Source organism: Platalea leucorodia, assembly GCF_965183815.1.
Source record: "Platalea leucorodia genome assembly, chromosome: 5".
NCBI classification, from domain to species: domain Eukaryota; kingdom Metazoa; phylum Chordata; class Aves; order Pelecaniformes; family Threskiornithidae; genus Platalea; species Platalea leucorodia.
In genome coordinates, this window is record NC_138827.1 from 92384290 (window position 1) to 92405986 (window position 21697).

The following is a 21697-nucleotide window of genomic DNA, read 5'->3' on the forward strand; positions in this document are numbered from 1 at the left end:
CTGGGAGCAGATTAAGGGACCACATTCATCAAGCGACAGGTTGTGGGAGCAACACAGCCATCCTCATTTACCAGCGAGATGATCCGGAATGGTGAAACCCAGTGGTTTTCGAAGCCCAAGAAGCACTCCAAATCCAAGGGCTTGGGGTTCAAAAAAGCACCGTAAAGTGGCACACGTGGGTCTGAAAACCCAACTCTTCCTCTCACCAAGTACACTCCCATGGAGGTTAAGGTTTGAATGCATAATGCAACTTGCGATATGTCTCTCTGTCCCTTGGTACTTAAAGGTGATTCTTCTTTATAAATTTACATTTTAAAAAAATCAAAAAGCCAGTGTGTGTGGACTATACAAATACCATTGGTATTTGTCTTCATGCTGGGCATTTTGACCTGACATCTAAACTGAGCTCCCTTTTGTATCTAGACAGCTTATTGAGTGACCCCTTGTCTCACTGCTCTTCGCTGTCCCCGAGTTCATCCCCTGGAGCAGCGCAACGACCAAAGTCTGCAGAACAAACCCCCAAAAAATGTTTCAAGGAATGGGCACTCACTTTCTACCAGCTTCGTTGCTTCTTAACACTGCATTTCTACATTTATTACTTACATAATACGACACGTCTATCGTTTCTTATACCACTTATCACCATAGCGGATACATCACTACATCGATTCATGCCCTTGAAACATCAGTCTTCAGGATCTTTCAATTCATCTTCTTCAAGCCACTGCTCCGGCTGCATTTTTGCTTGTTACACTGATCTGAGGAAACTGGTTGGTAAGCGGGGCCTGAAACCACACAAAGCGGTATTATTTCACTCCCTTCAGTTTAATCAGAACAGGCATAGGGCCAAAACAAATCCTCAGCTGAATTTCCTACAAGCAAAATACTGGACAAAAAAAAAAAAGGCAAGATTGTGGCAAGCATCTATGACAACAAGCTCATCAGCAGCCAACATTTTGCATTTGCATCATCATTAATTGGATCTGCCAGATCTGATTCTTGTAAGTCAGTCCTCCCGAAGAGCTGATATACCATACAAAAAGCACACATTGTAAATCACAGAAAATGGTGACAGTTTTCATCAGTGGCGAAAAAGAAGAGGGAAAGACAGATTCTGCAGCGTGCTGCTCTTACTTGTTGCACAATGTAGGAATTTTTTTGACCTGTATCACATTAGAAAAGCAGTGAGGTCTAAACAATTTCATCCCTTTCAAACACAGTGGGCCAAATTCCCGACCAGCATGAACTGCTGCATATCCACTGAAATCGATGGAGCTACGCCAGTTCAGCTGAGAACTTGGCTTTGCATGTCAGTTCATTCAGCAATGATTGCACTTGACGTGCAGCACAGAACAAGCATTTGGTTTTAAAAAGAAAACAGTGGAGTCTTTCAGTGCTAACCCAGCCTATAAATAGTCCCGGTTCCAAGAACGGGATTAACTGTCCTTAGCTCAGGCTCCTATGTATTTGTGCAAAGGAAGAGTAAGGAGGAGGAAAAAAGCATATTCTTCCCTCTTTGGCAGACTGATGGCAGGTTTCACCACTCGAGACAAGAAATGATGGTCTGTAGAGCAGGGCAACTTTGCTTTTCATTAGAGCCTATAATTGACATATGCACTTAATGTCCTTCCAGGGACTTTCACCCCTACCTGAACACCCCGTAGTCACATCCCTCACCTTTTCCTCACCATTCCCAACCAAAGGGCCCAGGGCCAGATCACCAGTTTCTCACAAAGTTCAAAAGGACTGTGTCAATCTCAGCTAGAAGTTGCTAAAGCCATTTTCCTACGAATTCTCTGGTGGCGTGGCCAGGCTTGCCCTGGGCATCCCTAGTCACTGAGGAAACCACTGGCACAGCTGGGTTAGAGGAAAACAGACGAGCCAAAACATGCTCTGGTGACCGTGGCCAAGCAAGTGATGCCTTTGGAGAAGAGCTGAAGATCAGAACAAGTCAATGCAATCTGTAAGGCTCCCCTTCCCCTCATTTTGAAACCCAGGATGAAATCAGAAGGATCACTTGCTGTCCTTTTCTTTCTTGCAACCTTATGCAAAGTGTTGGAGCTTCTCCTTGCATAACTTCTACCTGGTAAATTAAGAAGTTGCAACCCTATTCCTCCCAACTTTCTTTTTAGTTCACACGTTTTACCTGAATAATTGCACGAAACAAATCTTGCTTTGAGGTTTGATTACCAAAAAAGTATTAAAAACCTGAAATGTAGGTTTATCTCACGTAACACAAGGCATATATTGAACTAACTGGAGAACAGAAATAGCAGAATTACTTTGTGAATTCAGACAGCAACATATTTATAAATAGAGATTTCCTTTCAACAAATATTTTGCTCTATTTGCTTAAAAGGCACAATTTCAGGATTTCCACCAACAAACTCATAAAAAGCAGACCTTATGGCTACAGCTGTGGACTTTGCCGCTGCGAATACTCTGCAATGTGCACATGTACCCCTGCGTCACTACAGGTCACTCCCTGCATAGAGGTCTTCAGGTGCAAAAGGCACGGCAGAACTGCTGCCAGTAGAGAAAGCGAATCCCATCGCCTTCGGTCCAGGGACGCTGTAGGCTGTGCGTCTGACACTGCCACACATGGCACACGGGACACCGCTGAGCTCTCAGCTGGCCATCGCCTGGGGAAACTCAGTAGCAGCCCTTTCCCTTTACATTCTTATTTATATTTGTTGTTCCCTATCTGCTATAGTGCTGGGCAGGCTAAAAAACAAACTAAGTGTGAAAGTGCAACAAGAGCTGCTAAACTTCTGCGCTTCAGAAAGGAAAAGCAAGAAAGGAAAACCTCAAGGAAATGCAAACCTACACTTCAACCTGGATTTTGGCTCCAATCAGATCAAGAAATGACCCCTACCTCTTCCCCGGCATGGCTTTTAAGCATTCATAGCACAAACTCCCAGTATGCTGCCTGAAAAGCCCAGGCTTAAAGTTTATCCTTTAATTTGAGGCTTTGTCATTTGGCCGGGGGGAGGTAATCAGGACAAGGCTCTGGACCATGCTGCTCAAAACATGACAACAGACACACCAAAAATCCAAGCTGGCTGCATGCAGCAATTAAAGTAGTGTTTACTATTCCATGACAGTTAACACGTTGGACTGACCTTTCATTTACTGTTTAGTACTGAACGTTAAGCTGCAAAATTACTCATGCTTTGCATTTAGTACTGGCATCAAAACTAACAGCATTAGATAGCTATTCCCACGGCGAGACACGTGTTCCCTCTGCCCAGCTGTGCATGTACTTTTATAAGCATTGTATTTGATATTTAACATCGCTTCCACGGGTTATATTCATCCGTTACCATTAGGAATTATTGGTATCGCTGCTCCAAAATGTAAAAAGCATATGCAAAATGTCCGGGGTGACGCAGCTGGTAAAATTATGTCCCTTCCTTACATGCTGGGAGAGATAAAAAGGGAAGGCTGGTGTATGCCCATAGGTCCCTGCAGCAGCTCCCAGCCAGATGGCAGAAGTACAGAAGCTATGAAGGAAAAGTTTCTTTGTTTACCCTTCGTACCACGGTATAAAGGGAGGCACAAGATGGGTTTTGCAAGAGCCTGGCAGTTGGAATATTCTCTCCGAAACTTTCCATTCACCCTTGGGCTGAACGTGGGCGGGAAGGACCCGCAGCTTCCACTCCCCGGGGCGATGCTCTCCTGGGGAGGCTACAGATGGAAGGGAAAGGCTAAGTCTCCAGCAAAACGCCTTTGCCAGTGTGCTTTTGACCGATGTTAGTGCCACGCGGAGGTAAAATTGTGGTTATTTCTACCTTGGCTGTAATTCCTCTGGTCAGACACTTGGCATGCCCAGGGCTCTGCATTTTGACTACAGAATACAGGTTTTTGGGTCACAGGTTGCCCCAGCCAACCCAAACAGGGGTCTTTTCCACTCACCCCCTGCGCTCTTTCCAGCTTTCACTCGTGTCGCGGTCCTGCTGCGGGCACTGCATCCCAAATACTGATGAACCTCTCTGCCCACCCCTTCTTCACCTCTGCCTGGAGGCTTTTTCACGACACATTTCTAAACCTCTGCTTGTTCCATCTTTTTCGAAACAGAGCAATGGGCACTGCGAATGGACAGTCTGTGAATATCAGAATAACATTCAGTTCACATCCAGACCGGAACATTAATAATACAAATATATTAAGGGATTCCCCACCATTCATATTTGGGGTTTTTTTTCATATTCATGTTTTTTTCATATTCATAGGGGCTATTTATATCTAAATCTCTATTTTCTGCATTGCAACTGAAGTTACCGGCTTATTTTCCCCCAGCTCAAATATTCCCATTGCAGATTCAAAAGGGCAAATTTTCAAAGGCTGCTCAGCATGCTAATTATGATAGAATCACTGCCGATTCGATCTTGCCTGCTTCTTTTTTAGTATTTCTAGACAGGTGTTTTGTGCAACCAGTATGCCAGCTCAATGGGCAAAATCATTATGAGATTGCTGATAGAAGGCAACTCAGTGTATTTTAAAAATCAGTATCATTTCTTAAAGAAAGAAGAAACCTATCGAACAAGGTTGTAACTGTATTTAATGCACATTTTGCTTTTAACAGCAATTTGCCAGTTTAAACAGCATAGACCTTACAATGCTTAATTAGTGAAGAGGTTATAGTGCTTATAAAGTTGTATCTAAAATATACCTTATTCATTCTCTATCGAACAACATTTTTAAGACAGTCTAATGTTGTAATTACACGCTATACAGTAGCAGCATGTTCACACCGCTACAGTTAAGGCCATGTCAGCATTCTCATCATGAACCTTTTTCAGGGCTTGAATGCATCAGCCATAAAATTACAACGCGGTTTGAAAAAATATGACATTCAAGATCTGACTCTTGTATCGACTTCAGTCAAATAAGAATAAAAATAATGAAACATATATAATGAAGGACTCTACCCAAATTTATTTTGGATGATGGCTGCCTTTGCACATGCTCAAAATTTCCAAAATGAAATTGAAAAGAAGTGAGCGGACAGCACAGCCTCATCAGGGTTAGATGAATCCGAGTGCAAAGTGTTGTAAAGTGGGTGCCGCAGATGCACAATAACCACTTCTCACATACTGCACACTTTAACACACACAAGGCTTCTTCTGTGTAAATATTTAGACTGGCAGGTCAAAGCAGTTCTACCACCACGTGAATAATAAAAACTACTCATCTCCAGTTGTATACACTTATTGCTGGCGATGCACGGGAATTGTTTACCAAGTCAGCACACGGGCAACTGAGGCACCATGTTGTTTCCCCCAGTTAGGGTAAGAAACAGCTACATTTTTATGCCATTCATGCCCTGTTATTCAAGACGGACTCATCACGCTGCCCACGAGGCTGAAGGCATTTGTTTAAGTAAAGAAGGCAGACGAGGCCAAATACTGTACGGAAAGGGACCCAACAACTTCTTCAGTGAAATGCCAGCGCCTGCCTAAGGAAACTCACCCTTAGCTCACGCCCTAGCAGTTTCTTGGTTTTATTAATAAAATGCTTCTTATTGCCATATGGTTTGATTAAAAGAAACTCTCTAGTCAGGGATCTACTTCAACACGTTCTACCTCTGCTTAAAGCAAAGCCCATCTGTAAGGGCTTTCCTGAAACATTACCCAAGGAGAAGTGTGCTTCAGGTGTTGAATTGTCATGGAACCGTGACAAGCTGATGAAACTTTGTGGAGCTACAGAACCAAGCTCTTTATACATCATTTGCTTATTTATTATTTTTACACTTCCCCATTCAAGAAATTTTCCTTTTGTGACCACCTCTTTTGTTACAACGCTTTTGGAAGCACTCCATTGCATGCTTTTCAGACTTAAAGATAAGCATATAAGACTGAAAGAGAGTTGCCTATTTCAAGCTTCGTGTACAATGCATACACACATTTATTAATAAAAACTTGTCTAAACATCTATTTGTTCTTTGGACCAACTCCAGCCTCCCTAGGTGACTGTAACATGTCTTATAAACCTTTAATGGAAGATTTAAAAAATAGTACTTCAAGACAAAAAAGGAAAACAAATACATTAAAACATCATCAACACAGAGACAGAAAGGGGAAAACGAAGTGGAGACATCCCATGTCAAATCCACTGCTGGCACAGGTTAGCAGTGTCCTCGAAGTCTGCTTTCTTGCACAAGTTCTTTTATCTCGTGGTCTTAAAAGGGAGCTGCAAAGCCAAGACGAAATTCCACGTGTGCCCCCAAATATGGGTCACGCACTAAAATCCTTCTTCTTAGGAAGGGAACCGATTAGCACACAGCCTATTTCAGCTCTCTGTCCTACCAGACTTTCTGTGCACAGGCACCTGGAAAATCGGGGTAACAGTATTTCCCTACCTCAGAAAATTGCTATGAGGACAAATGCGTTTCTGGCTGTCTGGACCATAGTCACAGCCTTGCCTCCTTCTGCCGATCCCTGCAAACAGAGCAGGTAGTAGACAAAAACTAGCAACAGTAACATTGGTAATGGAGGGTTTTATGACACTATGCGGTAGTGGCTGATTTAGTTCAGCAGAATTAAGTTGTACAATAAAAACTCCCTAAGATTTTTTTTTAATAGGGATCAACACAACTCAGCTTAAGAGATTGTACAAGAATGACCCGAATTGTATCCCATTACTCAACACAACGAGTAGTTTCAGAATCTCTCCGCATCTGATGATGGTCCACATAAATTCATATACAAACTCATGCACTGGTTGTACCAGGGGAAAAAATAGCAAGTGATTTCCAGCCTCAGTTTCCATTTCTGTATTCTGTGATATTGGGCACGTACCACAGACAAATGAATGCTATGGCAATAACCCATACGATCCGTATTAAGTTTCCTCACTTGTGATGTGAATAAGAAGAATAATACAGTGTGTTAATCAGTTACTTATTGCATCAAAGCTCACCTGTAATCCATGAATTTCATAAAGATATTATGGGCTATCATCATGGAAAGAGAAGATCTTCATTCCTAAATTTGAGTCCCCTGTCTTTCACTGAGCTATTAAGAACAAATTCTTCAAAACCTTCAAGATAAAGTGAAGCGGAAGTTTCAGCTACAGAAACGTAGTGCAAAGGTTCAGTTTGGCACTGCACCATTATGGACAGACAAGAACTTATGGTAAACTCAGTTTAGATTTGGAAAAAAGAATCCTATAACTGAACCAATATTGTCAAATGTATTGCATACTATTGTAACTTCACAGTAATCAAAATCAGACATCAAGGTTTCTATAGAAGCAGCAATCACAGATTGCAGTAAAGTATACCACTCAAGGGAAAAAAATTGCATTTTGGCTATTTCATAGTCAAGTGTTCCTTATGCTCCTCCGACAGTCATTTGTCAGGTATTTTCCTGTTTAAAAGGTGCATATTGTTTCTCCTCAGTCCTCATGAGACTTCTCTGCAATGACTTTGCATTCATACTGAAAAACAGAAGTTGATAAAATTAGCATGATTAATTTACATAACTAATGAAAAAAGACTACTATGAGGCAGATTTTTCTACAAAACGGGTGATAAAACAGCTTAGCTTGCACTTCACCCAGGTAAGTTTGGTTTCCCTATGTTCTGTGCATGCACTGTTGGCTGCAATTTCTGTCTCCCTGAGCAGCAGAAAGAGCAGTTCAGCCTTAGGGGATGGCCTGACTTCTGCCCAAACACGGGAGCTCTTATTTAGCTCCTGGTCCTGAAAGGACTAAAAGTATGCACACTGAGAGTGTACAGAGCAAAAGAGATGGGCTGTGCTCTGAATAACAGTACTAATGGCTTAAGAATTAGATCAAAAAGCCATGATTACTGATTTCTACCTTACTCCACACCCACAAGTCAAATAGCTGGTTGGTATATATGAAGGAAGGAATGACATGTAGATTAAAGCTTTTATTAGAAGACAATCAACCCGCCCTCCAAACTTACCATTGCCAGCTGCCTGCCGATATTGCCCATAGTTATTCCACCAGCAAAAAATATACATGGCAACCAGGATCGAACATAAAGGAAATCTGGAGATGTGTATCTGGAAAAGAACAAGCTCAAAGATTGAGCTCAACGTTGTGTGATACACAGAGTCCTCCAATCACATGAGACAAATCCACAAATCTAAACATTAGGACATTTCAACTAAAAAAGACATGTATTATTGAAATCCAATTACTTGCAGCAAATAACAAAGCTTCTTATTGATTATAATCCCATTGGTTCAACTAAAAAAAGCACATTACATTGTTGGCAAGGTAGCAATTTTATTGAAATAAGCAACTTACAACTAGAAGTCTCACTTACAAACACATAAAAGCTTTCATGAGCAGTCCAATTTATGTTACACTCAAAATTAAGTGCTGGCAGCTTTGGAAATCATCTAAATTCTGCCCCTTCAGTTATTCTGATATTATGTTACAGCTTCAGGAGACTACCATTTAACCTTAAAGGAGTAAATACTTACTGATAAACTCCATTGTAGACCAGAAGTTGTGACACCAATGTGGCCAGGAAAGCAATTCCTACTCCAAGACCAAAGCCACTTCGTGATCTATCAAAGGTCCACCACAGTCCAATTGACAGGGCTGCTAATGTGAGAGACAACTGGATGTTGTTGGCAAAATCCACTTTCTGTGTTGATTGTTAAGGATAAGCTTGGGAATATCATATACAAGTGTAAAGCAGTTTTCTTCATTCTGTTTATCGTATTTTGGCACAACAGAAAAAAACACCACAAAAAATACAGCCCTAGCAGTATCAGCTCTAACACAGCTATCAGCTGGAAGGAGATAAGCCTTGTAAGTGTTGCCAATACATCAGGAAACTAAAAACTTATGACACTTCTTCACATTTTTAGGGTCTTAGCACTTACAAGAGCGAAGAGACTATACTCCTACCAGATAATGCAGGTGTTTTATACGGACATACAATGCACATGTTACTGTTCAGAGTAAGGACATCTCATCCTTACCTGGTCCTTTATTACACTAAGCACGAAATCTTAAATCTAACATTAGACTCCTCTAAATGACAAGGATTTACTGAAAAAAGGTATTTGTCACTCTTACTTAATTGCAATTTTGTTTAATTTACATGCTGGTTTACATTCAGCTAAACATTAAAAAGGTTAATATTCTCTATAAAACAAAATGTAAATAATATTACCTTGAAAGCATTCATGTAAATCAACATGGAAAATCAGTTTTGCCAACTCTGTGATAAAAGCGTGAAGTCACTCTAGATATCTTTGTAGTGTTTCACATTCTTCAAAATGTTTTCGAAATACTAACTCATCCTTGCTACTCCTGTCCAAAACAGGTTATTAAAAAGGAGGCTGTCAAGTTTCTTAAGCCTGAAAGCAAATTTATGGGATGACAACATAAAAACACTGCCCTATTTTCTCACAAAGACCTGGAAAGAGACCTGGAGGAAATGAGAAAGAAGTTTGACTAAGTAAAGTAAGTAATTACAGGACAAAAATCAATAGCATCAGAAAAAAATGTCAAACAAGACCAAAAACCACACCAAATATGGTAATGTGCAGAACTGGCAATAAGCTGAAAAGCAAGTGGTCTGGAGAGTTGTCAAGGAGGAAATACAGACAGTACGTTAATGATGTCCTGGAATATGTGTAACGGCTGTTACAAAACTGCGAGAGGGTTTGCGGTAAATAACCTGACCCATGCAGAGAGAAGCCATCAATTCTCTTATTTCTTAAAAGCAGCGAAGTTGCACGTGCTCACACAAGAGGCACAGTCCAGGTCGGTGAGAACCGCAGGACCAGGTTAATGCATTTCTGGCAAGGAGATCAAGGTTTGTGAGGGACAGCGGGAATGACGCTGAACCTTGGCAGATCCAGCTCACTTGGCCATACTGGATAGGATGGCTGGTGGGAACAAAACCAAACAACAAAAAAACCCATCCGAGGACCAAGCCACCTCAGTAAGAATTCGGCCAGCTCTCACATCTTCCACTTAACTTGCCCTCTTTTCCTGGAAATGAGGAGATTCAGTAGCACACAATCAGAATTTCTTAGCACAATTTCTGCAAACCGTGTTGGAGCTGATGCTGAAGGAGATGAGAGTTTCAGAGATCATCAATTTTCTTTCTAATCAGTTTACAAGAACCCAGTTCCTGGTTTTACCTGACAGAGGAGGCACTAGACATGACTACACAAAACCACTAAGACTCACAGCACTGCCAGTAAGGTGCTTCAGTCCACATGAAAAACACCCTGTCACCCAGTATGTCTCCAGCTGCTTCAGATGGAAGGGATGCCAGTTTTGAGCACACTTGTGCAAGGATGTATCTGAATTAGGAGGTGCATACTGTACTACAACACGCTGACTGACTTCTAATTGCTCTTGCTGAATGACCACAGGAATGGTAACCACTCTCTCAGCATCAAGGCATCATTTGCAGAACGGAGGAGTGACAGCGCTTACTCGCTTCGTGCAGTCCTGGGCATCACCTGGTCCTGAGTTTTCCCCATTCTTTGCAAAGTGCATGGGCTTCACCTGATGACACCAAGGCTGGGCTTCAACCTCTTACTACGATGTTAAAAGGACATCAACCCTTGGAATGTCTTAAAGCACTTTTCTGTAATACCTACTGCATAAATATTTCCCCGCACTTACTTTAATTATTCAAAGAAAATAAAGACTGTAAGACAAAGCCCAGTATTGAGACATTTCTAATGAAAAGGTCTTTCAGAATGAAAAGACAGGAGACTTATCACCTCCAATACTGCTACGACAGTTTAACACTAACACATATTCTGCATTTCCCTTGCAAAAATGCGGCTCGCTATATCTTTAACAACGATTCACCATGACTGACTATGTGAGCTTTGTTTTAGTGGAAACCCATTTATTATCACCAATTTCATTAGAATACAGGATACAGCGCTGGCATGATTTATTCCCACAAAGACAGCTACACATCGCATTACACTGGACCATTCTCTCTTAAATTTATGTGGCTCTCCCAGATGTCTGTCCATGCATGGGTACAATAACCCAATCACAGCTGTGGAGACAGGAAAGAAAAAAGACACAGAAGTTAAAGCACTAGCAATATTTAATTAAAACAAAGACTATCTAGACTTTCACAATTATTCTGACTACCAAAACAGATCTTTTAAGGATAAACAGTACAAAACATACATTGTAAAAGAGGCATTTCAAACAATTTCATTATTTAAAAAAAGCCCTGTAAAACTTCAGCAGCATCTTCAACCACTGCAGCAGTGACCTGGCAGAAGTAGCACAACAGAGACAATTTGAAGTAGGGACAGAGGATGAAAGAGCTCTGCACCCTACCAAAATCTGCAGTCTCACATTGTAGTTCAAAAAGAGCAGTAATAGCTTGCAGGCTGGCACTTTTTGAAAGTCCCACATATCATACATACATGTTTAAATAACTGCAAAACAAACACACCACAGTAAGGGCAGAGTGTGGTTTATAACATCAATATTTTGTGTCTTCTTTTGTTGTGGTTACAAGCAGTTTTTGTTTGGATAATGTTTTTCTCTTCTTCAATGCTACTATAAAGGCTCCCACAGAAGAGGGAAAGCCAACAGCCTACGGTAGCTGTTGAATACAGAAAGCAAACAGGACTTTCAACCCCGGGGAACTGCTATGCTCTTTGAACATTTCTTCACAAATGTGTTCTCTACTGCAATTGCAGCTGAAAAGACTGTTACCAACACAGCTGAGGAATAACACTGGTGCTTAACGTTAAACTGATGCTGTGGGAGGGGGGGCAGAGCCTGAGTCATCAGTACGGACTCCAGTGCCCTCAGTCTGGCATGCTGCTGGAGGTATGTTATGGCAAATGCTCTTTACTCTGTCAGAGAGGAAACTGATCCCCAGGATTTGGGAAAATAAATCACCAGTAAAGCTGGAGAGGAAAAAAAAAACCTCCCTGAGTAATTTTCTTGCCAAAGGCATTGGGCCAAACTGATGACTAATAACAGTGACGGATGAAAGTACTTCTCTGAAAGCAGCTTCGATCACCACTGATTATAAATATGCAAAATACCTTTATTCTGTTCATAATAATAAACCATACTGCAGAGAAATGTTCACGTCAATTCCAGGAAGGCTGTGCAAGTACAAACGGTAAGAAAATGGGTGAATAATCAGCATTTACCACAGAGGTTCCCTGCATGTATGCTACCAGAGAAGATAAAGAAAGAAAATGGAGAAGACTAATAATGAAAAAGAAAGAACTCAAACACCTCAACAGGGGTCACTCCTGCTCAGAAAAGTCAATTAAGGCAGTATTATCTTTAAATCAGGTGGCTTAAAATCAAGTAGTGCGAATACCTAGCAGGTGACTGGCTACACTTTACAAGCCATATCCAGTCTTTCCATCAAAACCACCAACCTACCAAACCAGGAAGGCCCACAAGTCTCTTCGGAGATGATGGCAAGACCTAGCCTTGGCAACTTCCCCATACGCAGCTGCAGACAGTGTTCTCCGATGACCCAAGAGAGCGCAAGGTGCAGCCTGATGCAAAACAGCTGACGGTGTGAACACTACAGTGAACACTGCAGACCTTATGCGCGGCTGCTGCAAGTTGGGATTCTGTCATTTCAACCCCCACTGCTCCACATATAAAAGATCAAACCTTTGCCAGACATGTTTGTTAAGACAACCAATTTAATGTACAAAAACACAGCAAATGCAGGACACAATCCAATAACTAATCCACAATCTCAGCAGGATAACAGAAAGAGGACTAAGACAACTAGCAGATAAAGGAGGTATGTGACTGCCACCATAATACACCAAATGCATTTCCACAGTAGAACAAAACTGACAGGTTCAGAGAGATATTTGGAACGTTTCCTTTCAAGTCAAGCTCCTCTATGACATCTGGGGTGTAGTATTTCAACAAGGTATCAAAAAGAAAGCAATTAGACAACTAGGAAAAAAATAGACTTAAATATTATCATTAGCAAAACAGTGATGCCAACTCAAAAGCTAGTTTATTGACTCATATTAATACCCAGAAACGTGAGCTTCTTAATCTTATCAAAACTGACCTCTAGGAAGATACCACCTTTACTGTAAAGGTTCGCTAAAGCAGAATCCTCCAGTACTGGCTGCTAAGAATATTCCCTTAGTAAAGCGTAAAACTGACCCATGGGATCAGTGATCTTCAGAGCCAAGCAGAAAGCCGAATTCCATCAGGCTTGTAACATGGAATACACCTTGATACTTGAAGATGAAAGAAGAGGAAAAAGGGATATTTCTTACAACCTGTAGTAGACATCTTACTTAAACTAGCTAAACACGCAAAAGCCTCAACTCCCTATGTGGTCGTGGGAGAAATGGAGCCTGCTCACATCATCTGACTCGATACACGAATCTAACCGAGGTGCTCTGCTCTGCAACGTGCCTCTGCAACTGCAAACTGTGTGCCTGGCCTCAACTCCCTGAGCCAGAGTCAGGTGTCCCAGCTTTACAGAGCTAAAGCAATACTTTGAACTGGAACGAGGAACAAATAGAAAGCCAGACCACAGAAGGGAGCGTAACTCAGGGTGGTTTGCTGCGCTTAAAACAAGGTACTGTGTGCTGCACCATCTGGCACTTGCAGGGTATTTTCAAGGGCTGCCCGTAGAGCACACTCCTGTAATCCAGCCTCAAGGTTACAAGTGGCACCACCTTCAAAAGTCTGTTAAACTTGTACTCTAACCCAGCAGAAAAAGCAAAGGTTATGCTCTGCTAACAATATTATAGTAAACAAGTTAGCAGAACAACAATTTCGGGACACATGCATGCGTATCTGTGTATACATGGGGAGATCAGAAGGATAGTAACAGCTTGAAAAGGGCAGTGATGCTGGAAATTTTTATCTTCCACACCTTTCACACAGTTTTTTGCAACTATATAACTACCTATCCACCCTTTCATCTCCACGCCAGGCATACATACACGACTGGACTTACCTGACGCTGTGCCACAGCAAGGTGGTACCCACCAAGCTGAGGAGAAGATGCTTGTGATCACATCAGGGGGGAAGAGAGTAACGTTTCTCTGGATCTGAAGCAAGTTTAATACTAATGCAAGAAATACGCCAATAAAAAACAGCACTATACCACGAATTACCAAATTCATGCCACGACTGGTTACAGATGAAATGTATGGGCCACACTTTTTTGGTAAGGTTGGCATTGCATCATTTTCTGCCATGACTTCTTATATTCTCAGAGACATCCAACAGGCTGACTGAGGAGGATTCACTTGCAAGCAGTATTTTGACTCTCCTCAATTAGGAGATACCCAAACCCTGAAAAATAATTACAAAAGGGTGAAAAATGCAGATATAAGAAACATTAAATATATTTCTCTTAAATAACTTGGAGATTGGGTTAAAAAGTATGGCTATTATATTTTTCTAAATTTTCCGAGGAGGCAATTAGTCATTTGAGAGCAGAACCAACCACAGCTGCAAAAATGCCTTACAAAGAAAACAGGTTTTACAAATAGCTTTATCTACTAGGAGACAGAGGAGGAAGAAACATGTGGGATGGGACAGCTAGGAATGTGAACCACAGAAGAGGTGAGGAAATGAAACTGATATTAGATGGAAGAAAGGCTTGCTTTGCAGTAACAATAAATTGTTTTTCTCCCCTCCTTTAAGCAACAACTGGAGACTATGTAATTCAGAAGCAAGTAAACACAGCCCTTAGTTTCAAGTCAGCCACAGAGGTTCACAGATCTCTCTTCTTGAAGAGACGCCAGAAGACATTTCTCAACTGGAAAGTGAAATCTGAGGAACATTTCTCAGGACGGAGTCAGAATTTCAGCAATCCCGCAGCTTATCCATTTTCGTAACCCCAGCTAAGATCAAACAACTCAGCAAACCAGAGAAGTAATCTCAATACAGAGAAACGTTTACCGAAGAACAGAGTTTTGGTGAAAACTGCCATATGTTATTACAAACCGTAATTTTCACCAGGCACAAAAGAACCTGAGTGAAGGGAAAAGGAGCTCCCCCTGCTTGTGCACTAGGTAGCATCCCACACGAGTAACTCTGCTGGCACTACAGGAACGGCAGAGTTCCCATCCCAGCCACTCTTCTTAAGAAAAAAACCTGTCCATCAAGATTCTTGTTATACACAGATTCAGTGCCACACTCATGTATAACAACGATTTTGATCGACAGCTTAGCCACCTGGAACTTAAGAAAAAAAGCCCTGACATTGTTTTTAAATTTGAAACTGCCAACTGGTGGTGGCTTTTGTTAACTCTTACTTATGGCCACGCGGGCACAAGGGGAGCCAAACCAGCGCATCCATCCCCCTTCCTCCCCGGCTTCAGCAGATCACGAGGAAGCTCTCTGAAGATGCAGCAGCAGTGCAGAGGACGCAGCATTCACTTTTGCTGATTGAAAGCCAAAAGTGAAGTTAAATACATCCAGGCTAGTTAAGATACTACAGGTAACTGCACAGAAAATATGGTGCCACACCGTGACATCCTCCATCACTCAGAAAAAGTTCCAAGAGGCAAAACAAAAGAAAAAAAAAAAAAGTTCTGATCACACATAACTTCCCACTGGCAGTTCAGGGAGCCAGCAGAGTCCTCCTAAGAATACAGGATCTCTTCCACACAGCCGATTCTTTGCGTTATTTGTAATCATGAACATATCTTGGGGGGAAAGAGGGCAACCACGGTGTCTGGCTTCTTAGTCAGCATCCTGACTCACACCAAACAGATGTCTGCATCGAGGCTGGCACTGGCACTGCAACACACTTCCCTCAAGCAAAAAGGAGGTGCTCTTTATTGGGGTTTTTTCCCTCCTCCGGATGGCACGGCAGTGGAGCTTGTATAATACATTTAGCCTCCAGGAAAGAAAGCAGGGAGTCAGAAATACATCACTATTTCAGCTGAGGCTTTGCCCACCAGGTGATCACAGGAATTCCTGAAATTTACAGGAGTCCTTTCAGTGCACGGTACTGGAGACTGTAGGTCCCAACCTCAAGCTCTGCAGGAACACCATACCTAATGGGGGCTTTTAAACTGTTATGTCCCTTCTTTGCTTTAGCTTGCCTAAGAAAACACACTAAACTCTCTTGACTCTCCACCTGCTTCACCACCCCAACAGCTCTTGGCACTTTCTGCAGTCTTTTTTTTAATGCATGACCAGAGCTGATGTATACGATCCCAGGTTCGGCTCTCACAGCCTTGTACAAGAAAGCTCACACTTCTGTGTCTCTCTTTAAATGAGCTCTTCTGCTGCGCACCAAGGAACACAATTTCTTTTTTCACTATCACAAAGCGGTTGCTCACATCCTGTGGTCCCTTACTACATTCAAGTCTCTCCTCTGTCCTGTTAATGAACTCCTTGTTCCTTGGTACCAGCCCCAAACCTTGCATGCCGAATTTCGGCCCGTAGGTATTATTTACTCTGATGCTCAACATCACTCCATTTTTCCTGTAGGATACCTCAGTCCTCTTTGGCCCTGCAAATGGTTCCCAGCTTTGGGTCATCAGCAAACATCATTACTGCATCCTATTTTGTGCACTAAGGTCATCAACTAAATTACCGAGCGAGACCAGCCCAAGTCCCTGTCTTTGATGAAATCTATTAATAATTCCCCTGCTGCCATTACTTCCCCACTTTATACTATCTCTTCATAAGACTCTGTTTCTTATAATTCTTCAAATACAATAATCTCCAACTTAATTAAGAATCACCAACTGTCCCACATGGCAATACTGACATAAACACCAACCGGATCTTACTTTTTTTTTTTTTTCTAGAAATGCTGATGATCAAACAGAAGTCCAATTTTATTCTGGCATAAACCAGTTTCAGAATATAAAACCTGCATTTATCCAATTTCCATTTATTTAATATGACATTTGGCAAATGTATGTATTTAATTGTGAAGGCTTATCAAAATGTAACAGGACTTTGCTATGCAAGGAAATCAATCACTGCTTCTATACAACCACTGCAGCCGCGAGCCACTCAAGGCACCTGCAACAGATTTTTACTACGAGGTAAACAGCCTGAGCACAGCAAGGGCACCTGGGTGGGTGCACATCAGTGAATGTTTATAACAAGTAATGCAAGGTCCCAAATTAGCATGATGCAGTAGTTTCCATCCTGGTTTCTCACCCTACACGTTGTTCCTATTTGTTTTAGCCCACTCTCCAAATTTTCTCCGCTCATTGACTCTGAGACCTTCTGGCACGCCACAAACAGAGCAGTGGGGGAATGGAGCAAGGCGACCAACACTCGTGTAAAGATTCTTCAGTGCCTCGGACAGCCTGGGTTCACGATGTTCAGGCACGGCAAAGGTATCTATTATCATCACCTTTAATGAAAATAGAAATTAAGATCTCTAGAAAAGACTCTCCTTCTTCTGGACTGGGACGCTAGTGTGCCTGCAGACAGAGGAGACAATGTCTCTCTCCTTTTAAGCCTTGTGTTTTACTGAGGGTTTCCACTCAGATGGGAATAGCTCACATATTGAACCAACACTGCTACTGAGCCTTCATCTCTTGGGAACGCATATTCAGAACTGTAACACCACGCTGAAAGCTACAGGCTTGGCACTGCCACAGTCTCAGCTGCACTTCCCCTCCTCGGTGGCAAACGGCTTCAACCCAAGCTTTTTGATGTGTGAGAGCATTACATACGATTCACAAGGCAACCACACGATGCCTGGCATTGCGCAAAAAGTTAACAAGTAAATTATCACCCTTGACATTTTCAAAACACTTAGTCACTTAACTGTCTTCTAATTAGAAGATCCATCCTGCAAGTGCTCCCCAGTGCTCTTCACGCTCCTGAAGAGCCTTCTGCTGCGTGCGGTTTGCAACTTCTGACACCAGACAGACACATTAGGAACAACGCAGCGTGGCGGGGGCCAAGAAAGAGAAGGTTTATTTAAGCAACAGTGCGCAGGAGATGGCAAAAATGGTGAAACGACAAGAAACCATCTGTCTTCTGCGAGGCAACGCCAAAAGCAAACCACCCTCCTTCTCCGGGCACCGGGCGAGGCGGCTCTCCCGGCCGGTCTGCGCCGGATCCCCCGGCTCTGGAGTCCCGTCCGCCCGGTCGCCTCAGGCCAGCGTTAGCCCCTCCGGGCCAGGCCGGGCCCACTGAGCAACGCCCCGCGGAGGGCGCAGCCCGCAGGCAGCCGGCCCGGCCCCGCCTGCCCGGGGGAAGGTTTAACCGCTGCCGGGGGAACCGGCTCCCGCCGCCCTCTCCCTCGGCCACCCGCTGCGCCCGGGCACGGCGGCAGGCAGCCGCCGCGGCCCCCCCCGCCGCAGGCAGCCGGGCCCCCAGCAGCCCGGCCGCGGCAGGGCTCCGGCGGCGGCGCTGCCACCAGGGGCCCGGCCGGCCCCGGGGAGGACGGGGCCAGGGGACACCGCTGCCCGCCCGGCCCGGCCCGGCCCGTCTCGTCCCCCGCGCCTCGCACGGCCCCATCCCGCCCCCTCCCCGCCGCAGCCCCGGCACTCACTCGGCCTCCGCCATCTTCTCCCTCCCCGCGCCTGTCCCCGCCCCGCGCAGCCTCCGCAGCGCCCCGCCGAGCAGCTGACGGGGCCGGCCGCGGGGCGGGGGGGCCGGGGCCGCCGTCAGGGCCGGCGGGGCCGCGGCCCGGCCCTCGGGAGCCCGCCCCGGAGCCCGCCGCGGCCGTCAGGGAGCGGCGCGCGGCCGGGCGGGCGGGAAGCAGCGGGCGGGCGGGCGGAATGGACGGAGTAACTCACAGAAACTTCAGCCGGAGTCTGCCTAATCCGCACAGAAAAAAGACCTAGGCTTTTTGTGCCAGGCTTACGCTTCCAGCTGAGTTGGGTTTAGCGCTGTAGGGCTGCGTGATGTCCCCGTTACCCCTTTCAGTCAGAAAGATGGTAAAATACTTGGTTTCCCAGCTCAAACTGCTAGCCTGGCTCCGGCTCTGCTCTGCACCTGATTCTGCAAGGACTTTCACATGTGCTTAACGTTATTGATTATGGCAAAAGTGGCACAGCTCGTTACTCCAGAAACCACATTTTCATCACCAGTCTGGAGCCTCTTGGGGAGAACATAGAGTGCGGAGCAGAAAACACGTTGCATTAACCTGTCTTAACGAGTAGTGAAGGCCTCACAATAAAAAAATACCATTAATTGTATATGTGTGGGGAGGGGTATAGGACAATAATCCTGTTACATTCATTTATATATATCATATATATTCATTACAACATTATATTCATTATTATTCTTCTATTAATGAACTTCTTCCTTCCTCACTGCACTGACAATGAATACAATTTATTAAAAATATTTGCACATTGCGTTCCTTCAAGCTTAGTATTTCATTGCGAAGACCTTGGCAGAGCTTTCCGTGTTACCAGGTCTGCAGTGATTCAGTGCAGCTCCTATCACAGCTCCCAGAATAATGATTGGATAGGATGGAATTTGTAACTGTATTTACTATAGTGGCATCTTTAGTGATAACTGGTTTCTTTGTGCTGGCATGTTGTGAACAACAGTGTCACCAAATATGTATAAACCCAGAGGAGAGTATATGGTCTATAATAAACACATTAAGAATGGAAAAGGGACAGATTTACGGCAGCAGAAACCCATTGTGGTTTAGATGAGCAATAAATGAATTTTCAAATCATTCAACTTTGGTTTTCATCACACAGAAATAAAATCTTTTTATTCTCAGTAATTCCAACTGAGCTACTTGCCCTGTTGGCGGTTTAGATAGTTACTTTGCTGTACTTTAACTCCAAATTTTGGACCGAGAGAGACAAAAGCGTTTTTTAATCAAATAAAATAGCTTTCCCTAATGTCAAATAAATGCCTTTGGCCAGCCACATGCCTGAGGCAGAGCAAAGTGCCCTTTCTCTTTATGCCATAAAGACCAGAACCATCAGAAAGCAGAAACTTTGTGAACATAAATTGTGTGGATTGGAGAGGAAAGTGTGGCATAAGTAGGTGGAGACTGCAAATGATTGCTGGGTCTTTCCTTCTCTAGACACGTGTATATATGGTCAGGTAATGATTTGTCTACAAATAAATTCAGATTCGTTATAGTCAGGTCTGCTGCTGCATTTGGTACTATAAAATTACAAGAGCTTAATTCCTAGAAAAATAAACTGATCATATGAGAAATATTAGCTATACTAGTAGAGGGGTATTAAGGTTAATATATGAGAAAATAAATATCCAGTGTTGGTGTAAATCAGTGTAACTCCAAGGATGCTATTGGCATTGCCAATTTACACCGGCTGAAGACTCGGTCCTTACACCCATCTGGTTATCCTAGAGGGTACAGTGTCCTGTTGCACAAAAATGGGAGGAGCATGAGGAAAAAGCATACGAAAACGTATCTGAATTGGAAATTGCCAAAATAAATACATCAGCAAATAGTTTTGCAGACAAAGGAAGCAGACATATGACCTGCAGAGAAATGTCACTCGCGCCGACTTTGACTGGAATTGCTATAAAATGTCATGGGAGAAGCATCTTTTTTTGGAAAGCAATGCAGAGTTATTTCATTGCACTGGCTGCAGAACAAGACAATACAGAATATTCTGGATTTAGTTTTGGGAAATAAATATTGCTCTGGATATGATAAATCTGACAATGAAAAACTCGGCAAAGTTCATACAAAGCAGAGGAGCATAGGGCAGCCACATACCTATAGAAAGAGTGGAATTGCTCTCATGTCCATAAACGTGGCTTTTTAAAAGTTTGATTTTGTAAAGGCCTTCATAGCTGCCTGATACACTGGTTGCATGAGCCAAGGCCAGTCTGCCTGGCTGAAGGTGTGCCCATAACAGGACAATAAAGGAAGGATGAAAAGACAACGGATGGATGGATGGATGGATGGATGGATGGATGGATGGATGGATGGATGAGAAATAGAGACAGTAAGAGAGTAGATGATAGAAAAACCTAACATGAGTCTTTCTGTGGTGATCCGTGATTAAATGACCAGGAAACGTCTGGAACAATATGCATGTGTAGCTTGGGAAAGGTCTATACGTATGACAAGAAAAAGCCTTCTGTAGAAGTCTGGAGCTGATTCCTGGTAGGGCTTCCAGAGATTATATAGATAAGGACATCATCAGGCCAAGGTTATTGTTCTTTCCCTAAGCACGCCTGTACTGTGTGGAGTAGTGGGGCGACCACAGAGTGCATTTGGTATAAGACGACCCTCTGGGTAGGAGTCTTGTTCTCAAAGATTAGGCCAAGTTTGCTTTCTGTTAGGTGTATGAATGAATGTCAGTAGATCTCCACAAGCACAGCCTGAAGATCCTGAATATCTGTGGCATCCCTTTAGCAGGAGCTGTGAAGGAGCCTGCTTGTGAACTGTGCTGAAGGATGGCCGATGACCAACAGCAGTTTCGCGACAAGCCATGCCTGTCCCTTCCTCATTCCGAGTTTCAGACAACTACATCAAGTACTGCTGTTATCTGGGGCCTTTAGCTAGTATTGTAAAAAAATGTTGTAAATTATAGAATTTATCAAAATATTCTTCAGGAATATAAATCTCCTTCAAAGCCTTCTTGGAAGTTCTCCATGCATACAGGAGGCTTCTGGAAGGCCTTCAGAAATGAAGAATTATAGAACTGGGCACATTTTCCACAAATGCCTTTTATTTCACCAGCTGAGGCTGCTGTCTTGTCTCTTTTATTATCTGCAAAAGAAGGCGTAGTAGCCGTCCTAGTTAGCACAC

The 21697-nt window shown here is 43.3% G+C and overlaps 1 protein-coding gene across 6 annotated transcripts; it reads right to left on the reverse strand.

Annotated features, from left to right (window-relative positions):
- Positions 1 to 468: 468 nt before the first annotated feature.
- On the reverse strand, positions 469 to 18584 carry INSIG2 (insulin induced gene 2). 6 transcript variants are annotated; one of them, XR_014228267.1, is made up of 8 exons: positions 18485 to 18584; positions 13955 to 14295; positions 10899 to 11023; positions 8460 to 8626; positions 7934 to 8033; positions 6922 to 7440; positions 3916 to 4103; positions 469 to 785 (listed from the first exon to the last, which is right to left on the reverse strand). XR_014228267.1 is itself a non-coding variant. In XM_082312936.1 (7 exons), the coding sequence occupies exons 3-7, from the start codon at positions 14196 to 14198 to the stop codon at positions 7399 to 7401; spliced, it is 678 nt and encodes a 225-aa protein (XP_082169062.1). In that variant the 5' UTR covers positions 14199 to 14295; positions 17753 to 17842; positions 18485 to 18501; the 3' UTR covers positions 4133 to 7398. The 6 variants fall into 6 exon arrangements, 4 of the variants coding, with proteins under 4 accessions (XP_082169063.1, XP_082169064.1, XP_082169062.1 ...); XR_014228268.1 differs by lacking the exons at positions 469 to 785; positions 3916 to 4103 and adding an exon at positions 4132 to 6440; XM_082312936.1 differs by lacking the exons at positions 469 to 785; positions 3916 to 4103 and adding an exon at positions 17753 to 17842 and having other exon boundaries at positions 4133 to 7440; positions 18485 to 18501.
- Between the last annotated feature and the right edge of the window lie 3113 nt (positions 18585 to 21697).